The sequence below is a fragment of the Lepisosteus platostomus genome, chromosome 4, assembly GCF_059453375.1.
Source record: "Lepisosteus platostomus isolate fLepPlt1 chromosome 4, fLepPlt1.hap1, whole genome shotgun sequence".
NCBI classification, from domain to species: Eukaryota; Metazoa; Chordata; class Actinopteri; order Semionotiformes; family Lepisosteidae; genus Lepisosteus; species Lepisosteus platostomus.
The window spans coordinates 71339034-71361000 of NC_142614.1; the positions used below are offsets into that span (position 1 = coordinate 71339034).

The 21967-nt window shown below is 43.2% G+C and overlaps 1 protein-coding gene across 1 annotated transcript in view; it reads left to right on the forward strand.

The window, feature by feature from the left end:
* msh3 (mutS homolog 3 (E. coli)) overlaps nt 1–21967 on the forward strand; it is a 108897-nt gene that overhangs the window by 41297 nt on the left and 45633 nt on the right. The window contains exons 14-20 of the mRNA XM_088630607.1: nt 848–1035; nt 1685–1853; nt 5241–5305; nt 6565–6681; nt 8249–8356; nt 8935–9049; nt 17339–17496. Of these exons, the coding sequence (XP_088486733.1) occupies nt 848–1035; nt 1685–1853; nt 5241–5305; nt 6565–6681; nt 8249–8356; nt 8935–9049; nt 17339–17496 (920 nt within the window). The remainder of the gene's footprint in view (nt 1–847; nt 1036–1684; nt 1854–5240; nt 5306–6564; nt 6682–8248; nt 8357–8934; nt 9050–17338; nt 17497–21967) is intronic.

The window sequence follows — 21967 nt, forward strand, 5'->3', positions numbered from 1 at the left end:
TGCATGTTCTTGTTCTGTACTGGCTGGTGTGAAGGAAGCAGGGGAAATGGAATTAGGAAATGATTCCTTTGATGTTGGCTTTCCTGCATTAAAACGTTTTTTACTCATGATGTTGTCTCAAAATGGAAGGAAAGGTTTTCAGATCAGGCTCGTTTGGTTAGATCCCAGGTATCGGCTTTAACAACAAGGCTGGGTGTCTTGTTCTGCATTCCCACAATCTTTTATTAGCGCAATCAATAGGTCACAAATGCAAAGACACAGTTGGCCGTAATATTATAATTAGACTGTAGAGTGGCAAACTGAATCTTTTTTTTCCCCGACTGAATGGCAAAGATTCTGCCGTCTTCTGTCTGCTATACAGAGCAGTCCAGTCCAGTTTGTTATATGGACGACTGTTAAACCAACAATTTCTAAAGGCCTGCAACAGTGTAACTACGATCAACGAATCAAGTCCTTTTCTCTATGAAGTAATCATTTGGCACAGAAATCTTTTTTTTTTCTCAGAGCCATGTTCTCTTATTTGAAAAGATTAATTTATCAGTGTGTTAAAGAAGTGTTTCTAATGTATAAATAACAGGTGATGCTAGTGACCCATGGTACCAGCTGGACTGAGGAGCTCCAGGACCAGGGTTACTTTTAGAGAGCCCAGGTCTGGATTTCAGCGACCATCAATTTCCATTTATTTTGTTTTTTTCAGAGGTTCTTGAAAGTGATTTTTTCAAAGCCCTTCGCAAAGTGAAGACTTTTTTTGTGGGGCTCAACAGCCTTGTACCCCAGTGGCTCGGGGGGGGGGGGGTGTGATGGGATTCTCTGTCCTCTCAGTGTGCCCTCTGCTCTTGTGCTGCAGTGCTCCACACAAGAGTTCTTCCTCATCACCAGCACGCTGTCTCGTCTGGAGGCGGAGCTCCAAGCTGTACTGCCTGCTGTCCAATCACAGCTGAGCTCCAGCCTCCTGAAGGACCTCCTCCTGACCACGCCCCAGCTGCTGTCCCCAGCTCAGCACTTCCTCAAGGTCCTCAACGAGAAGGCAGCCAAGTGAGTTCCCATCATGCTTCTTGGCTATACATCTAAGTGGATGGGTTGTCGGACCTTATTCCTCATTTAAGTCAAAAAAGAAGTTTCCTGTGGGCGATGTATTACTACCACCTCCGTGACTATGAGAAAAGAAACCCTTATCTATAAGCCTTTATGCTCTAACTAGAATATGTGAAAATAGACATTTTGTTAGTCTCTTGAGAGGTACTATTCAATGCTATTAGAAAACGAATTGGTAAAACCCAAAGTAATTATTCTGAAATTCTGAAAACCATAGTATTTTAAGTCCCTTGGAAATAAACCTTGGAATAATTTGAAAGTAATGTGGTACAGATGTCAAGGTGAGAGTATCATGTTTGGAAAGACGCTTCTTTATATTTTGACTTTTTATGATGTATTAAACGGTTGTATAATATACTGAACGGATTGTACCATCCACTATGGACTGGACTGGATCGGAGAGCAGGGATTGGGGAGCCCAGCACGTGTGTTGTGGTCTGATTCTGGCATCGCCACCTCCTGTAGCTTCACAGGCCTAGCCCCATCTCGATGGCACCCTGGCATGCAGCAGCTTGCCCCCCGATGTTAATAGCGCAAGCTTTGTCCTCGTCTCTGAGGTCTCAGGGGACTGTGTGTGCGTTGTCTCCAGGACAGGGGATAAGACCCAGCTCTTTACAGACCTGACAGACTTCCCTGTCATCAAGAGGAGGAAGGAGGAGATTCAGGGGGTCATCTCGGAAATTCTGGAGCACCGGAAGGACGTCCGCCTCATTCTGAAGAACCCGTGCTTGGACTACGTGACTGTGTCTGGCCAGGAGGTAAGGATACTCTGAGCAAATGTGCTCCTCAGCTCTGACCGTGCCTCCAGGATCAGATAGCTGTGTGCACATTTCAACATACTTCCACATAATAAAGTGAGAACAGATGTTATAAGGGAGGGATCAGGGATTGTCCTGAAAAAGACTGCACTGAGGTAAGGGACGTGGTTAGGGATGGAAGGTCTGAGCTGCAGTCATTATCATTTTGAACTGAGGTCATAGATCGATAGAGGAGTTTATTGGCCATATGTACATTGAGGTTCTTACTGGCACTGTTCTCTCAGGACATGCACGGTACAACAGATAACACCATGTAATGTAATGTAACACCTCCTCCTGGAAGAGGTGTTAGTGGGGCCAGCAGGGGGTGCTCACCCCGTGGTCCATGTGGGTCCTAATGCCCCAGTATAGTGATGGGGACACTATACTGTAAAACAGGCGCTGTCCTTCGGATGAGACGTAAAACCGAGGTCCTGACTCTCAGCGGTCATTAAAAATCCCAGGACGTTTCTCAAAAAGAGTAGGGGTGTAACCCTGGCGTCCTGGCCAAATTTCCCATTGGCCCCTACCAATCATGGCCTCCTAATAATCCCATCTACGAATTGGCTTCATTACTCTGCTCTCCTCCCCACTGATATCTGATGTGTGGTGAGCGTTCTGGCGCACTATGGCTGCCGTCGCATCATCCAGGTGGGGCTGCACATTGGTGGTGGTGGAGGGGATCCCCATTACCTGTAAAGCGCTTTGAGTGGTGTCCAGAAAAGCACTATATAAGTGTAAGCAATTAATATTATTATTATTAATGTAGACAGTACATTCCAACCAGTAAACATATATAGTGACAGCACGTACATATATAAAACAGAGCAATAACTACAAGCAGAACGATAAATACAGTACGTGGCAGACAGAGAGAATAAGGGAACTACAGTGTCATGGTGAGAAGTACTGCCTGAACGTTCACATAAGAAAACCCAGGCCGTTATTCAGTCTTTACGGGTTTATGTATCTGTAGGTTTTCCTGAGGTAAATCGTTCTTATTGAACTTCCTTGTTACTTGTTAAAAAATTTAGTTAATGGTGCACTTCGCATGGTGCTCGTATCTCGGGTGACGTTTTGAGCATTTCAAAGCTTTTGGGCAAATTAACTGATTAATTGAATAATTAACAAAAGTCAGATTGGTAACATAGATAAATGCTTCATTACTGGACAATTATGTATTACAAAGAGAAATTTGCCACCCCTAACTAAGTTATTACTGAGAAGAGAGAGTTTGCTAACGCTTACTGTGTTGGTTCTGGAGGAAAAATAATCATATTTCAGAATATGTATGCAGACCCTGAACTGCCCTTCTGTTTGTTGTGTCAATGTGCTCCTCAGTCATGTCCCTGGAGAAACCTTGGAGTTTGCGTTAATAATCTAGTAGCCGGACTGATGTCTCCCTTTCAACACACTGCTGTCTGTGCTCAGGCCACGGCCTTCTTCTGACAGGGGTTTCTGTTTTGTATCTCCCAAGTACCCACAAACACAACGGCCTCTGTCACAGCTGATCTCCCTGAGGGGCATGTGCCCTGAGAGCCGAGGTGTTCTCACTGTTGGATTCGATTGATCTATCAGTATTGTAGTGAAACTCCGAGGTTCTTAAGTTGAATATAAAACGCAATAATTGTGAATTGCACTGGCGATTCCAAGTCTTGCTTGTGGTGAATGTTGCCGTGATAGTATTTAGAAGGAAGGGCTGTACACCCTCACCCTTTTTGATGTCATTTGCATTTGAACACATGAATTAAAATAAGAATAATCATCAGCGATGCCTGCCATGTGACGGGAGTGCCAATGTTTCACGTACCGACTTTATCTGCTACTGCAGATAGTCTGCCTACTATACACACTGCTGTTTTCTTTTAGGAAATGGGGCCCTTTCATCATGAGACATTGTCAGACAAGGGTTTCTTTAATAAGCACTCAATGAGGGTTGCTGCTCTGTGACTCTCAGAAAAGTGCAAGGAATGAGACCTTGCAAATTGTTATTGGTTGTTAAAGGTTCCATGATAATGATTGCAAGTTTTCCAGCCACCCGTCCGTTCATAATGAGAAAGTAGCTTGTTCTGGGTTAGAGTCACAGCACCTGTCCATGAAGCACAGAGCAGACTGCACAGATTTATACCAGTCTATTGCATGGTGGACACATACACATGGTGTAGAGACGCCTCTTAACCCGCTCACCATGCTTTTTGATGGTGGGAGTAAACTGGGGAGCCCAGAGAAAAACCATGTGAACTGGATGTGCACACTTCACACAAATGACGACACCCCCATCTGGAATCGAACCCAGGACACAGGAGCTGCGAGGCAGCAGACCTAACCTCTACACCACTGTACTGCATGATTACTGGTGTTGTGCAGGGAAATAAGAGGATGGGGGGTGAAATGAAAAGAAGGCGTTTACTCCTGTTGCTGCTCTGCTTCTTGCAGAATCTACGCCCGAAAGCTCGTGGAGTCCTTAACCGAAGAGTGTAACAGCAGCAGCACCTGTGGGCTGACTGGCCTTGGGCACACTCAGTGCTCTGCAGTAAAGAAGGACTTTCTCCGGCTGCTGCTGTTACTGTCTGTCAAGCCTGTTTAAAACAGTGGCATGCATGTAGTGCGAAACCCATAGTCATTGTATTTGCTTTTATGTTTAATCTGGTTAGGTCCTAATTGTGCACCAGAGATACTTTGTTTCTTGAAAGATGGTACAAATATGGAATTAATGCAGCGATGAGGAGATTTTAATTACATTTTAATAATGTTACTTTTCTAATGAGTCTGATGATTTTCTTTGTGCACAGGAACTGAAATAATAAATAATGTGTGGAAATGAGCACAGTGTTTGTCTAAGGTGTGACAAAAGTGTCATTGCTGTTTAAGGCTTTCAGCAGGCTGAGTTTACATGGGTTATACTTGGGCATCTGCATGATTATTTCTGTTTCAAACTTGAAGGCAAGAAGTATTTCTTTTTTTAAAACATTTTTTTTTTAAAGTGAGGTATTCTGTTTACGGTTTATTCTGCTTCGGCAAAATGCATTCTAAATTAATGGCGTTCCCTTTCCTGTTTGTGACATAAAGCACTAATCATTGCTGTGAATTTATACAATATGACTTAAGTGAAATCTCAACAATTAAAGTGCTGCAGTATATAATTTGTTTCCTATGGTTAGTAGCAAACTTATCCAAGGATCTCATCCAGATATTTCTTGAAAGAAGCCAGGGTGTCAGCTTCAACAGCAGAGCTGGTTCGCGCTCTCCAGATCCCCATAACTCTTTCCCCGAAGTAATGCCTCATGCATGTCGGTTTTCTAGAATTTAAAGTTTTGTCATTTTGATTCAGAACTGTTTGTGTTGCAGTTTCTCATTGAAGTGAAGAACGCCATGGTTTCCAGAGTGCCCTCCGACTGGGTGAAAGTCAGCAGGTGGGTACCGTGAAAGTCATCAAGGAGCCCAGATCCGTCCCTCCATTTCAGAGCCTGGCAGCCGGCTGGCCTGGCCTGCGTGGCTCCCAGGACTGCCTTATCTCCGTGTGTCCGGGCTCTGAAAGCTGTTGGCATCCCTGCGACTCAGGTGGGGGGGCCTGCACGCTTGTGCCAGGGGCTCGTCACTTCAGAGTAGAGAGCAGAGGAGTAGAGTAGTTTATTGGAATTCTTAATCGCGCTGATTTCTCGGGACATCCACAGTACAACAGACAGAACCACACAACGTGGATGACAGGAACAATAAATATGTAGTAGTGAGACCCCCCCCCCAAAAAAGGTAGACTATGTAAAAAGGGCGTAGTGCAGATGTGTATTAAGGCACTGCAGTCAGCTGTTGAGGATGCGCACTGCAGTGGGATAGAAGCTGTTCCTGAGTCTAGTGGTCCTTGTGGCCAGGCTGGTTGGGATCCTGAATGACGGATTGAGCTTTATTGCAACAGCGGATGGTGTGGATCTCACCGATTGATGGTAAATCACAACCTATAATCCTCTGTGCCGTTGCCACAAGCCTTTGTAGTGCATCTCTGTCATGCATGGTAGTACTGCTGTACCACACAGTGAGGCCACTTTCTATGGTGCTGCGGTGAAAGCCCATCATTAGGAAATGGGAAGAATATGGAACCACCTAGACTCTTCCTAAAGCAGACTGTCCTCCCAAACTGAGCAGCTGGGTCAGAGAGCCCAAAGACTACCCTGACAGAACTACAGGACAACAATCTCTGGCGTGAATCAACCACGCCTCCTGACCCGTATAGCACCATCCCACCATCGCCTTTCAGCGGCGGGGCCTGGGGCGCTTGTCAGGATAGGGGGAGCAATGAATGGAGCCAAATGAAGGCAGAGCTGTGAGCTGAACCTGCTTCAGTCAGCTGAAGAATGGGACAAAGGTTCACTTTCCAACAAGACAGCGACCCCAAGCATACAGTATAGCCAAAGCAACAGTGCCTAAAGTGTCTCGATGAACTGCCCAAGTATTTGAATAAGTTGGCGAAGTGTGTTTCTGTGTCAGTCATCAGGAGAAGGAGTGGTATGTCTACAATATTGGAACTTCATTATTTTTTTTTCCCTCGTCTCCTTTTACCACAAGGACAGCCGAGCACATGATGAAAGGAGCCAGTGAGTGTTGTGGCAACAGACATAACTGATTGCTTAGTAACCCCTCTCTCTCTCTTTCTCTCTCTGCTCTCTGTTCTCTGCAGCACAAAGGCGGTAGGACGGTTCCACTCTCCTTTCATTGTGGAGAAGTACCGCTGCCTCAGTCAGCTCCGAGAGCAGCTCGTCATCGACTGCGGCCAAGAGTGGACCAAATTCCTCCAGTACGTCTCGGCATCAGGGCAGCTGCTGGAGGCCGGGGATTTAACAGACGCCTGGTGCTATTACATGGAAATGAGGGGGCAATTAATGCAGTAATCTGTAAAGCAGGGATCCGGTTAATCTGAGGAGCTCTGTGGTTACTTGGCACCTAGGGGTTTCACCCAGCATCTCAAAATCATCTGGTTTTACAGCATTGTATAGCCCTCTCGGCACTTTCCCCATATCAGCCACTTGAGCACACTTCTGTGTTTGCATCTTGACCTCACGGTTTATGACTAAGTTAACTAAGTATTACTTCTTATTAGTCTCTAAGAGTATTACTTCTTTTAAGTCTGTGAATTATTACGTGCAGAAAGTCTCACAGGTTACGTTGTGTGTGTGGTGGAGAGGTGTGTTATACTATGGTCAATGAGGGAGATTTATTTCTGAATGAGTTTAATTTACGTGGCTTTGACAAGCCCATTATTGTATTAAAGACTGCGCAGAATTGTTTTAATCTGCAGGATTGCCCTTGTGGAATAAATGTAAAAAGTATATGGTAATGCATCTTGAATATGAATGTACTATGAGTAAATGCGTTATTACGACTGGGCTCAGAGGGAGAGGGGGTTTGGTTTGGTACTGGCTGAGTTTGGACTTCTCTGCAGGAATGTGGTCTCCAGACCAAGACTGGAGACTGACAGAGAGTGTGCTCACAGAGTTCATTGTTTAAATAGGCCTTGGTGAGGCACTAAGGTCAGAGGGCAAACCCCTGCCTATAGTATCATTTCTTGATGTTATGATTATCTTTTTTTTCACTTAGATGTTTAACACACAGTGATGTAATAGGGGGAAAATACACCCAATGGCCAAAATATTGGACACCCCTGTTTACTGACGTCCTGGGTCTCTGCTGGTTAGTAAAGGCAACTGAACAGGGTGTCGGTAGTTCAAGTAGGGAGCTGCGTCAGCATGCGATAGCTGCAAAGGTTTAAAGTCAACGTTTATTCCCTGCTGAAAAGAGAAGAAAAGAAACAGTGTTTCGGCTCTGGAGCCTTCTTCGGCTGTGAGAAAGGCCAGAGATCCTCTCTCTTTCTCACACCTGAAGAAGGCCCCGCAGCTGAAACGTTGCATTTCTTGTCTTCTCCTGTCAGCAGGGAATAAACGTTTTCTCGAACAGGGTGTATTTCACATGGTTCAGATGCACTTGCGGCCCAGTTCAAACCCATTCTTCCAGTCTGGCTGTGTGTGGGTGGCGGTGATTGAACTCCACTGGCTCTGGCAATTTCAGTGTGATCGACAGCCGGCAGATCCTTGTCCGCACCTGGGAGTCTAGTCTAGGCTTCATTTGACCTGCGTTTCCTAACATTTATGTTTAATGGGCATGTTAAGTACTGACAGAAAAAAACCTGAAGATTTAAATGTGTGAAATTTGCTGTATATTAGGTAACTGGATATATTAGGTAAATGTGGCTTTTTTCAGTCAATGACAGCCATTTTTTCAAATGTATTGTTCTTTCTCTATTGTGTGAACATTATAAATGCATTCATATTCCCGGATTTATTTAATTGTTCATTTTTTCCCCACAGTCAGTTCGGAGAACACTATCACATTATCAGGAAAGGAGTCTGTCACCTAGCAACCGTTGATTGCATCTTCTCATTGGCAGAAGTTGCTAAGCAAGGCAATTACTGCAGGTAATTGATGTAATCTTTGTTCTGTCTTTGCCAGGTGGCTGATAGCTTTGTTAGGGGTACCCTGTTAAACTCCCAACTAGATCACAGGTATGCTCAAGGGACTGAGGAGCACACGGATCCCCACACAGATGAGCAGACTGCAGTGGTGGGGGAAAATGCTTACAGTGTTAAGACCTGTTAATATCTTGCTGATTTCATGATTACCAACACAGCTGAACTCGCAAACTGCAGGAGTTATGTGAGCAGCGAGTCAGCGCGGTGTTTGCTACAACACCTCCTTGTAGATGTCTCGCGTCACATTTGTGTTCTATTATAATAGAGTTTTACTTAAGGAAAAACTCAATTATTTCCTATGAACAAAGCTAAAGGTACAAACACTCCCTGCTGTTGAGGTATTGTCACACCTCATTGAGCTAGTCAGGATGAATGGCTGCTCTTGTTTGCGAATGTTGTGTACCCTTTCCAGTAAGGAGACCGTGCCTCAGCACGAGTGAAATACGTGCCACACCTCGGCAGCCCCTTCCTGAAGGGATGGGCTGTGGTAGTGATGCTGCCGTTTGTCTCTGCGACCTGCGCAGGCCGCTGGTGCTGGGGGACGAGCAGCAGATCGTGATAAAGGAGGGCAGACACCCAGCGATTGACCTGCTGATGGGGGAGCAGGACCAGTACGTGCCCAACAACACCGAGCTACAGGTGAGCCCTCGCAGAAGCAGGCCGCGTCGCGCAGCAGGCACCTTCTCCGAAGTGGGGGGTCTTCACAGACATGTTTTACATTCTAGAAGCAGCTTTGCTTGAGTTCTGCAAGTGCTTTTAGTGGATGCGTGTGTAGTGTGGAGTGGGGGGGGTTGCGTGAACTTGCCCTCTGCAAAGGAGAGTGAAAAGAAGAGAAAATGCTTCAGGAGTGTGTGGGGGGGAATACAGGTTTCTGCCTTCCACACTGATATTGGCCCTAATCTCCCGGATTCCCATTTCTTCCGAATCCCTTTCCCATCACACCCTACCCAGTCTCAGCCCTCCCCGTCTCATGTTCTCTTGCTTGTGTTACCCTCTTTGCCTGTTCCTGCTCTGTCCCTCACCTCCCCACACACCTGAAATGTTGATTTTTTTTTCCCCAGTATGCAGTCTTGGCCCCTACGTGTTCATACACATGTATGGCATGTGACATATATTTACCCTGAGCAAGATCATCCTCTTGTTTCTTTTTTGTGTTTTGTTTATAACAGGAGGATCATTAAGGTGAGCCTAAGGAACAAAGATGAGGTGTGAAATTAATATGGTTTCTCCGAAGACTAGAGGTTTTAGGATGATTACTGCTGTGATTGTCGTTATTAACTGCAGCTTTATACAATTAGCAACATCACATTGGATACAGCAGTTAAATCAATGAGGTGTGAAGGCGGAATAGCAGACATATAGTAGGAGTGGAAATGGAATAGAAAATTCTTGAAAGGTGCTCTTCCGGTGTGGGAAGCAGGTCGTGAGTGGAGATGACGAGGGGTGGGTATAAAGACGGAGACGAGGGCTGGACCTGATGGGCAGGGGGGTGCGGAGTAAGGGAGAGGGGGTTATAGAAGATGCTGCTCTGGAATCAGGGCAGGGAAGAGCAACCAGATGAATGGCAGGGCTGAAGGGAACGTCCTACAGTGACAGGCTGAAGGAGCTGAACAGAGAAAACCAAGAGGAGACGCGGGTCTTCGGACTCCCGATAAGCATATAAGTGATTTTAGATTTTAGATATAAGTGATTTTAAAACCCAGAACAGGAGGCACGACTTTGCCAAAAGGGTTGTGGGAATACAGAAGCCGCCCAGCCCAGGTTGACGAAACCGATGTCCTGGTTTCTTTCCATATGGCTGGATGAGATTCTTAGACCAATTAAGTACCGAATGAGCCAGACAAGCTGAATGGGCACTTCCAGTTTGTAGCCTACTCTTGTGCTCATATGAGGTAGGAAAGTCTTGAGCTGTATGGGAGTGGCAGTATGGAATGGTATAGTAGAGTTCTGGACTTCTGACCAGAGGGGTGGTAATTCTAATCCCAATGTGGAACACTGCTTCCTAATGCCTGTACCTTGTCCATGGTGATTGCGTACCACTTTTAATGATATCTGTGATGCACACAGTTCACAATGTGTTTGCACACACTTATCTGATAAGCTTGCAGGCAGTCAGCACTGAATTAACAATGATGAGTGATGATTCTCCATGGAATTGGACCAACAGTGTGAATGCCTCACTGGTTGAAAATGAATCCGTTTCCTTTTGCATTTAGGATGCTGTTGTTGAGTATCGCCTTCACAAACACTAAAAGCAGGATCCAGTTCCCTGAATTCACACCTGGGCTCGGCACAAGAGCCGAGAAGGGAAGATTAAGCATATAAACAGCATACGGATGGTCTGGAACATGAGGTATTTCCTGCTTAGAGGACAAAATTAGATGGTGATATACTAGTGTAATTGTGGTACAGGGTACCCTGAGAATATGCAGCTGGAAAAAATAATTTAGATGAAGATTTGCTGCAAATTAATTAAAAATATCTCTGTTGCTTTTCTTTTCATAGAAATCACGAATTTGATTCTTTATGCAGTAGTTTTTCCACAGTGCAGGTTCCAGGTGGCTCTCTTTTTACCCATCAGGGAGAACAGTACATTTCTGCATGTGTTCCTTTATTCGATGAATTGAAAGTGAACAAGCAAGTCTTTAATACTGACATGTTGCTTAAGTCATGTCATGAAACAGTTAACACAAACATGATCTAGAGAATGTGATAAATTGCAGTCATTCCATTCAGAATTATAATTCTGCTATTATACGGCTAAGAAGGTTTTATTTACATGCTGTCAGGCAGTTATTAGATTTATATAACTCTAACCTCTTGCACTCAGATATTATGCAATGTGTAGGACTGGATGTATTTTACTGTTCGTCAAAGGAAAGTGAAATAGCTTCTGGCTAAGGCATGTAGCAGGTCCTAAATCTCTCCATATAAACAGAAATAAACATCCATGTAGGACAGGGGAAAAAAAAAAATAATAATCACAAACCAGGTGTACATAAACAGACGTTTACATTTGCTTTAGTTTGTCAGTAGTCTTGTTTATTTGTGCCAGCAGTCATATCACCCTGCAACTCACATCTGGCAGCCCACTGAAGCTCAGCAGGGGTGAGCCTGGTCAGTACCTGGATGGGAGAGCTGGCGGACACATTTGAGTATAAATATGTCCCGAGTAATGTATTTATGAATAACTCCCTGATTGACAAGCTTGCAAGGCACTGCTATAAATTTTAGTTTTTAAACGCATTTCCAGTGATCTCACGGACATATCTCAACAGACCTGGAATCGGAAATGTTTAAAGCAACCAACCCAACTGCTTTGTCTGTAAACGTTATCTGAAATCTAATGATTTTCTTTCAAACAGTAAAACAAAATGCTGCCACAATTGCAATTATAGTTAAAATATGATAGAAAATACTTTTTCTCCAGCAAAACGGGGCTGTATTTGTCATACTGTACAATGGGCACCCATTTTAAATCCTGACCTCATGATAAAGTTCTACTTCAGGGCAGTCTTAACCCAGTGAATAATGCTTATGGTTACACTGCCATTTATATACATTTATATATGGTAGGTTTTAATCAAAGCTTCCCCGAGTTTACTAAACCTTTACCAAAGGCAGAATTTACGACTCAGCACTTCACAGAATTATATAACACTTAACAGTATTGTACAACCACAGCATCTTCCTGTGTAGTCCAAGTCTTATTTTGTATGCCTGATTTAGTTTCACGCAGTTCAGTACTTTCTGCTTCACTTGTTCAGAAGTTTCCCTCTATTGTTAGACAGACAGCTCTTTTTTGAGGTGTCAGTTTGTGCCGTTTATGCTGTTCGTTTGGCAGTAAACTGTTCAGGGAAGAGGATTGCCTCTGTGTTCTGACAAGCAGAAGTTAGTTTTTCCATAATCACTATACGGGCTCAGGTGAGCAGTCCTGCAATTTCCAGCTCATTAATTTGTTTTTTTAATCATGACCCACATTTTCTTTTTGTTTTTGCAGACAGTCAAGCAGCAATAAGAAGTGAAGTGGGGTTAAGCTAATTGTGAATAATGGCTGTAATCAAATTCAGCCCTGGAGCTAAACTGAGTGTTTATCACTGCTGTTTATGTAGCCAAGACATGACAACACTTGTAAACAATATACCACGTGCGGGGGTTCTCTTTGAGAATCTTTCTGTTGGAATTGATTGCAGGTAAAGGCAAGAAGACAACAGAGGAGAGTAAAGGTACTTTTCAGTCATGGCCAATCTGCTTTTATTTTTCATTTTTGTTACCATTATTTGTGTAAAAAAAGGTTGCAGCAGGTAGAGACCCAGTGAAAGGATGATTATCACCTACGCTAGGTGAGTGCCCCAAAATGAGCTCATGCTCCTTGGCGTGGTACAGTATGTTGACCAGTGCTTCCATTACACTGCTGCTGTCCAGTCAGATACTTCACTGCAACTCAGAGGAACCGTTGTGATAAGACCTAGCTTGAGGGCTGTACATGACCAGGGAGTAGGCCAGCATCGTTCGTTCTCTGTGCAGTGCCTGCAGTCCCAAGGTCTGATTGCCACTAATGTTGTTTGCCCTCTTCCATCAATACTGTTCCACATGACAATGCATAAACTCGGTGCTAGTTGCTGTTACCAAGAAGACGGGAGAGAGAGGAGGATTGGAAATCCATTTTTTTTTCTGTCCAAACTTTGAAGATGAAGCAAGAAGACAGAGGTGAATGATGCGTTGTTGAAGAGAGGTTTCTGCTTCTCTCTGGTTCTGTGGCTGTGTGTTTTTTTGTGTGTCGGTGAAATATCTTCAAGATCTGTCCTGTGCTGTGCTGTGTTTTGCTGTAAATAACTTCATCAAAGGGAGGCACCCAATTCTTCTGTATCTCCTCTGTCTATGATCCATGCTGGGACTTGTGGATTGTTGGAGTCACTGGCAGTCGTCTTGTTTTGAGCCGCTGCTCTCAGTGAAACCTGTTATTGACATTGACTGATCATGTTAGCCATGCAGGTGGCAATCTGGTTTCATTGATACAGCCAACAGTAGGTGCAAAGTTGGGTTTGGTGTCTCTTGCTTCCAAAAAGAGGACTGACAATAAAGGTGAAATGGACTTGTAGAATCATTGACATAAATAACTGTGGCATAGCATTCATGTCTCTCGGGGGGGGTGCTATCAGCGTGCAGGCTGCAGAGATTCACATAGAGGGTAATAACCAGGTGCAATGGTGGGGGAAAAATGTGAAAAAAAAACACATACACACCTCTTTTTATTTATTGAGGTGTCTTTAAAGTGAGCAGTTCCTAAAATTGCAGTTCCTTCTGCAAGGATTGGGGTGTCCTGATCATTTTAAAGTGAAATAAATAAATGCTGTTTTCATGTCAAACTGTAGTGATTCCTTTTGTATTTAAATAGGTGACATTCCAGTTCAAAACCAGATTTCATTCTTTTTTTGTCGAGGAGTGTAACCTGAGTGTCTCTGTAAAATAAAACGGATCGTGTTACTCTTTATCACAAAGACATAACAGGGACATTTTAAATTTAATTAATTACATAACTTTACCCTTTTGGAATCTTTTGCATTTTATTTTGGAAGGTTTCATCTTTGCCAAAGCAGTGCAATAACAACATTTCCTAACCTTTTGTGCTGTATGCCTATACACTGCTCTGATTTGTCTGTTTTGTGCTAGGGCAATCACTGTGGCATCATTTACAAATCTAAGCCGATTTGTATAGAATTCAGGACCTGGCTCAAAGGGCTTGTCCGCAAGGTCATGCGACGTTGAGCTGAGTGTGATATTGGCAGGGGAAGAGCTTTGTACGACCGATTTAAAAAAAATTGATAATATAAATAACGAAAAGTGGACAGATGTCATGGACATAATAATGGGACTCTGCAAAACCAGCCTGTTTCTGTGAGATGAGCATAGTAACAGACAGGCCTTTAATATAAAAATAATATGACTGATTTCACTAAGAGTTGCTTCATCTGCAGACGTGGGGGTAACAGGGAACAGCTTCATGCTCAAAGTTTGCACATTATTTTTATTATTGACTTACCATAATGAAGAACGGAATAATTGCTGCTTTCATGCCTTCCAGAGTACACTGCTAATCTTATTATATACTGTAGATGATGTGTTGAGTCTTCTGCTGTGTGATAATGATTTTTTACTTCATGAAGATAACCTGGTTGTAAAACTTCAGTGTCTATTGTGAGGATAGTTTTCAAAGCCAGCTATGTACCATCTGAGCCCAGGAGGAGTTTGGCAGGTGAAGAAAGAGGAGCAGTGAAAGCTATGTCTAAGAGATGCTAGAAGGAGATTAAGCACAGTGCTGCCTGTGCTCATTAACAAGTAGAAGACTTATTAAAGAGACACTCGTTTAAAATTAATTATGATCGGAGATGCCTATCACAATTTCTTCTTGTGGCCAATTAAAACAATTTTCACCTAGTGCGTTATCAAGAAGTTGCTCAGCGTTTTCAAATCTTTCCTGTGTGCAGTGTGTGCGCGCCCTGTTTCAGGAATCAAATCCCAACCTTTTCTTTTCATGGTGTGTTTCATGTCTGTGTCATCAGCTCTTTGACATGTAACATGTACAGTAAAAGACATTTTTTGAATAATAAGTATAAAATTAAGTATAAATTATTCGGAAGCATGCAGGGATCACTTAATTAATGTTTAGGGTATTTCAATGAAATTACAATAGATAACAAGAACATTTGTAAGTGATAGTTACAGTTATAACAGTTATGTCTGTTAATTGTTTTTATTGTTACAGAGTTATAACTGTGAAAAGGAGGTGAAAAGTACCAGACAATGCCATGTAACAACATCCATCTGCTTTGCTAATTTCACCATTTGTTTTAACTTGGGAACGATCTTCTGAATTTTGCTTAGTGTAGGTATACAGTTTGTGCATTATGGTTTTTTCTCTGATCATTTGATTTCAAATCTGTGGACAAGCAGCACACTGCTGGGATTTCAGTGGAAAAGCACATAAACTGACCCACTTTGGTATATCGAGAGCCACAGTGGCCTCCAGTTGTACCTTGTTTGAAGGTGCTGCTGCCTTTTTCTTTGTCTTTGGAGCAGCTCTCTGCCATTGCAGCTCTCTTTCTGTACTGTGCAATACACAGACTTGTGCATTTCAAAGATGAGAACAGGTGCAGTTTCTTTAGGGTTGTGGGAGCGTGGAACAAGCTACCCAACTGTGTTGTGTGCTGTAAAACCCCGGTCATGTGGCTGAAGCAGCAATGACATAATCCAGTCTGGCCTCTGTGGAATTATTTGGAGTGCTGTATTGTTAAAATCCTTATCATGCACAACCTCTTGTTTTGATCCGTGGCGTAAAATGTTAAACGATAAAAATGATAACCAGGAGATCATCTTCCTTTGCCAGACCTTTTAGTGTCTTGAGGCAAGTGAGACAGTTTATGTCAGGGCTGCGTTGTGGGGAAACATTGACACCCTTTCTTGTGTCAAATCGCTTCCTGTGTTGATTGAAACTCGAAGGGGAGCATAGTTTGTTCGTGCTGCGCTGTTCCTGCAGTGTCACTCCATTTAGCAGAATTCTGGCTACGTTAATCTTCCCTTAGCAGGCTTTGCTGAAGAATCCTGGAGATTGCTAAGTGCTCAAGGCAGAGCTTTTTCCAGAACTCTTCAGCTGAAGGCTCTTTTGTACAGTCCGCCCACGCTGATTGGAAATAGCGTCACATCTACCTGAAAAGACGTTAGCAGCCGGGGGGCAGGCATACCCAGCCATGCAGTTCAGAGCTCTCTCGTAGTTATCCTTGTGGAAACACTGATGTGAGCATTAAGAGTCTGGATGAAATGGTCCCCTTTTCTCCCCCTTTTCATATTTTCTCTTCTGTTGCCTTTCTGTCCCAAGGGAGCAGGGGCACGTCTGAGCTCTGGTGTTAGCAGTCCTGATAAAATGAGAAGAGGGATCAGTCTGAGCAGTCAGACACCTGTCCCCCTACAGTACCTGCTTTTCGTCTTCTCCGCCTGCACACCTGTTGAGCCTTTTTTGGGCACTCTCTAACCTTTTCTCCTAACTATGTTGGTACTCTGAGAGGGAGTCAGTCAAATTATTATGTTTTGTTTTACTACTGCAAAATGTTAGGCTGTGGTGACTCCGTCTCAAGTACCCATTTCGCTCTTGATAATCTCTCTTCCACATCATGGGAAGAGACCCAGCCTCTGCAGTGATTCTGACAGGCTGGGGGTAGCTAAGAGAATAACAGCACTGTTATACCCCAGAAATATCACAGGACTGTTCTGTTTTGTCACTGACTTTTGTCGTCTTCTCTCTAATTGATCACTGTAACGCCCTACTTGCTGGGGTATCTAAATCCACATTGAACAAGCTGCAATATGTCCAGAATTGGGCAGCCAGAATCTGACCAGGTCTAGTGCAAGTGATCACATTACTCCTATCCTGGAGTCCTTGCACCAGCTTCCAGTCAGGTTTCATATTGACTTCAATATTCTCATGCTCAACTACTGTACAAGTCTCTGCAGGGCTTGGTGTCTCAGTACCTGTCTGAGTTATTATCATCCTGCTCCCCACCTCACAACCTTCATTCTTCCATCTCTGGTCTCCTGCACCCCAGAGCTCTGGAATTCGATCCCAAAGAATATCGGAGAGTCACCTACCTTTAAACTCCTTCAAATCTGGACTCAAAACCTTCTTCTTCAGGAGGGCTTTTATTTAAGTGGTTCTGTGTCTGCCCCTTTGCTGTCCTGCTGTATTCCAAACTCTCATTGTAACTGTGTGATTTCTGTTGTCTCCTCTCCCTGTGCATTTTATTTCTGTTTCAGAAGCCACTTTCAAAGGTGCTCCATAAAATGAAGTTTTATTATTATTATTATTATTATTATTATTCAGCTGTCGGGTCGCGGTGCTGTCTCGTTAGGCTGACTCCCAGTTCTGTCACGCAGGGCGACGGGAGGAGGGCCATGATCATCACCGGACCCAACATGGGCGGGAAGAGCTCCTACATCCGCCAGGTGGGCCTCATCACCATCATGGCCCAGGTGGGCTCCTTCGTCCCTGCCGAGGAAGCTGTCATCGGGGTGGTCGATGGCATTTTCACCAGGTACACAGCTCTCTCCCCCTTCCCCACCTGCTGCTGCCAAGACAGGGGGTTATCTTTCCTCTTTACTGCACCGCCTTCTGGGTCGCCACTGTCCAGCGGGGCCTGACTTTAGCCAGGACCAGGTAAAGGTTTATTCATCTGGTCTCTTGGCCTTTCCCTTCAGCAGGGAATAAACCTTTACCTGTTCCTTCGTGTGCTGAGGCAGCTCCCTGTTCGGATTTCCTTCACGAAGCGGGGCGTGGCCCTGCAAACCCCCCTGCCCATCTAAAGATCGTTCCTCCCCAGGTGTCGCGTTGCACGCAAACCCTTCTTACTGCAAAAAAGAACAAGTTTGGAAGTTGCCCTTCTAAGAAGCGTGTTCGAAGCTTCGGCAAAGGCACACTTGAGCGTGTTCAGAAGTGTGGCTGGTCATCATTTTCGGGGATTGTGAACCAATTCCCCAGATTACACGGTAATAAATAATGTAAAACTGAAATGAACTTAATTTCTCTTCACTAACTTTTTTTATTACTTATAGTGCACCAAAACTACCAATATGTATTAAAAACCTGAGTTTCCAGCATTTTCAATTATACATTTCTGTTATTATATATAATGTTGGTATTATACTATGTTAATACTCTCTGTATTTCTATATATTGATATTTGTATTATATTATTATGTATTATACATATTAAATCAAAGTTTGGATAAAAACAAGGGGTATTTTAATACTTTTTGCACAGAGGTTGCAAAGCTAAATACTACATTTGAAGTAGGAAGGTTTTTAGATTCAAATGGCCTTTTGTGAAAATGCTGATTAATTTGTCAAGAAGCATTGTGTGTGTCTGTTTAGCTTTCATGCTATGTTGATGCACTTATATACAGTGGGACTGAATCTCACTAGTTCATCTTTGGACTCCAAAGTTTGGGAAAAGCAATTAATACTATAAAACCTTTATAAAATGAGCCTGTTTTCAGTGGCTCTTGCTTAATTGTTGTTTCTGCACTGCCCAGAGAGACTGTACATACTGTAGTGTGTGAACATACTTCTGACAGGAGGCAGAAACAGTGTGTGGAGTTGTGACCATGACAACGCTATAGAAACCAGGCCAGGTTGTGTAACCTATGAAGAAGAAAAAAACATACTGAATAAAATTATCTCGAAAAACGACTGAAATGTTCTTTTCCATGGCCACTATATAGCACCTTTTCATAGACTGAGCAGGAAAAGGGCAAAGATATTTTTATTGTTCGGTAATTTACTGTCCGTCAATTCAACAGAGCACAAAAGTGTGAAATAGGAGTTGTGGACTTGTAGGAAAGGTGCAACTGCGGCTTCTTTTGCATTCTTGAAAACAGTCGTCTTGGGAGTGCTCTTTCGATAGAGGGCATTTAATGGATTGTACTTATCGTCGGGCTTTATGATTGATAGCTGTACTCTAGAGTGGATTCTAAGATCACATAACTGCGGATGCCCAGTGTCTTTAGTCAAGGCAGAGAGGATGGTATTTAATTTCAGAACACAGTGCGCTGACGGGCCAGATGGACAAAGCTTTTGATTTCCCCTCTGTGGGTTTCGATGAATCGATGTCAGATATTGGGTCTCTGCGAGGGTTCGCCGTTAAATGTTCAAAGCAGGGAAGCAATTGCAGGATCATAGCAGGCGGCATGAAGAGGTTTTGACTGTTTTGTCTTGGCAGACTTATTTCAGACCCTTTCATTCACCTCTGTAACGAGCCGGGGAGCTCGTAATATATGTGAATGTGCCATTAGCGTTCGGAGTCTTGGAGGAATAGATTTTAATTCCCCCCCTGATAACATAGAGTTCTTTTTCCTGAAACCAAAAATGTTGGTATTGCAGTGTCCATCCTTCAGAATATGGATTTCTGCTCTTTCATGGGAGAAGTCCTCAAAAGTACTGTCAAAATACTGGAGTGCTTTGATGATGTCGGGAAGCTATTAAGAAAATAATTATTTACTAACTGAAGTGTTGCAGAAATCGACTTTAAAATGATGGAAATTTTTTGATGGAAATTGCTTTTAAGGTGATGTGTAACTTTACATAGTATTTACATCTCCGGTCAGTGCGAATGTTTGATAATTTAAAAAAAATAATTTCCTTCCATTTCTAAGTAATTTATAAAGTAATCCCCTGGACAATTGACTTGTAACTGTAATGAATTACAGTTACAAACTTTCCTCGAGACGGATTAGTATTCATTTCTCGTGAGATTTAATTTCGCCCCAGTGTCAGCTCCATTAGTTTGTCAGTGATCAGGATTTTTCGTTATGCTTTGTGGGAGTGTCTCAATTTACCTTTGTATTATTTCAGTGCGACTTCAATGTAAAAAAAAAAATGATTGAGTGCATGCCTGGCTGTTGCAGAAGAAGATTATGCAAGTTATCCATAAATGGGCTTTAAGTGCACGTTAATACAGACAACGTTCTTGCATGAAGGCAGGTGTTGTGCCAAGGACTACTTTCTGACGTTTGCACTATTTAGCAACCGAGGTGGACCTGGGATTCAGGACTCGGCTTGCGACTAGCCCAAAGGCTCCCATCAGTTGAGCCACTTGGAAAACTAGCCAGGAGAACCTACTTCCAAAAGTAAATTGGGAAATAACTATGGAGGCCATGTGAGAGCACTGGACCTCAAGGGTAGAGAGGCGTGTTTTGCAAAGACAATTGTGGACAGAAATGATGACGATTCCCAGGTTTGTTTATGTTTTATGTGACGATTAAGCAATGCGGATTGGCAGGTCTGTCCAGCCAGTTCCATTTTAAAGACTCCTAAGCATGTGATTATTTTTAGGAGCGATAGACCTAGTAATCCCCATAATCCTCCAGTATGGCCTCTACTGACGTCAGCGGCCCAGCTTAACAGGGCATTCCCAGAAGCAGAGGACTGTTTATTCCATTTGATTTTTTTTTTCCTTGCCTCCGCCTATCATCCCTCCCAGCATTCCCCTTGCCATTGTGATCAGGAAAAAAAATATCACAGGCTGTGGCAGTGAGTTTTTACACAGTTAATTCTGAGCAAACAATTAAATGTGCATTACAGTCGCAATATATAAATGACAAAGTATTTTAGTGTTGATCTTGCTGATAATTCCTTTCATCAGGAATTCAATTACCGTTGATGCATGTACTGTAGAGCACGTAACCTTGTGACAGATATACTCCATTTCCTTTCCCAAGTATTTCGTGGTACTCCTCTCCTTCTTGGAGGGAACATGATAACGTGAATTTGTATTTTTCTGTTGGATTTCCCTATACAAAGTTGCAAATGCAGAACAACTTTATTTCAAGAGAGAACACAAGGGAAAACACGGGCAATGCAGACTGTCGTACAAACTGGGGAGAACAGAGAGGGAGCGAAACATAAACGTGATAGTGCTTGATGATATTGAGCCAAATTAAAATTAGTTGAGCGGGAGTAAGAATAATTAGGTTAGCCTGAAGCAAAATCACGATAGAGAAATCTGTGGTGTATAGAGCATCGTAGGTGATCCTGTCCTTGTCTCGCCACACTGGCAAGAAATAATTTCCTAGCAATGCACATGCCAAAACAACGGTGGAGAATGAGTGTATTCGTTCTTTTCCTGGCTGATCGAGATTTGCAGCGTCGAAAGATGTCAAAGACCAGTCCGCTCTCCCACGTTTGGCTTCAAAGTAGAAGCACTGGATTTTCCTGAATCTACCCTTTAAAGGAGAGATGATGTCAGCTCCCTCCCTGTGTCCAATGAAAGTAAAAAATGATGGTTTCTTGGACTGCGCTGGAAATCTCGAGATCTGTCACAGTATCGCAATCATCCTTTGATTCTCGACCCAAGCATTTAAAAAGAAAGAGCAGCACAGTTTATGGTAAAGAAACGTACAGGACAAAGAGAACGACAGTTGTACATACTCAGTGATTTTTGCCAGACGTATTTACAGTATTTTGCGGCATCTTTATAAGTTCACACTCACAATGGTATTTCCTTATTGTTTGTTGCTCAGACATGCTTGCGGGAAATAAAAACATGTTGTAAGCCTCATAAAAGACAGATGAGTTCCTGACATTCCTGAACGTTGGAGCAGCTATCACAGTCTGTTTTTTTTTACCCTGAAAGTTTCTGCTTTCTTTAGTGAAAGGATGCTTGAAATGTAAAAAGAAACAAGATGCACAACTGCTCCACTCTATCCCAGTTGCTGGGTTAGGAGTCTGCAGCAGACAAAAACCATAACCTGTGAAGGCAGAGGCAAGGGAATTGTCCTGTTCAGAAAGGAGGACAGGCATGCTTTTTCTTTAAGCCCTGTCTTGGTGCCATTCTCTCTCATAGCGGCCACTCCACATTTAATTTGGAAATATTGCATCCATATGGAGAAAAACATTTCTCAGTTGGCATCATTTCAAGTGGCTTTTACATGTTATGAAGCGCACAACTCTTTCCCTGCATTTTAGTCTTAATGCTGTATTGTAACTGCTGTTACATGAAATACTGTCTG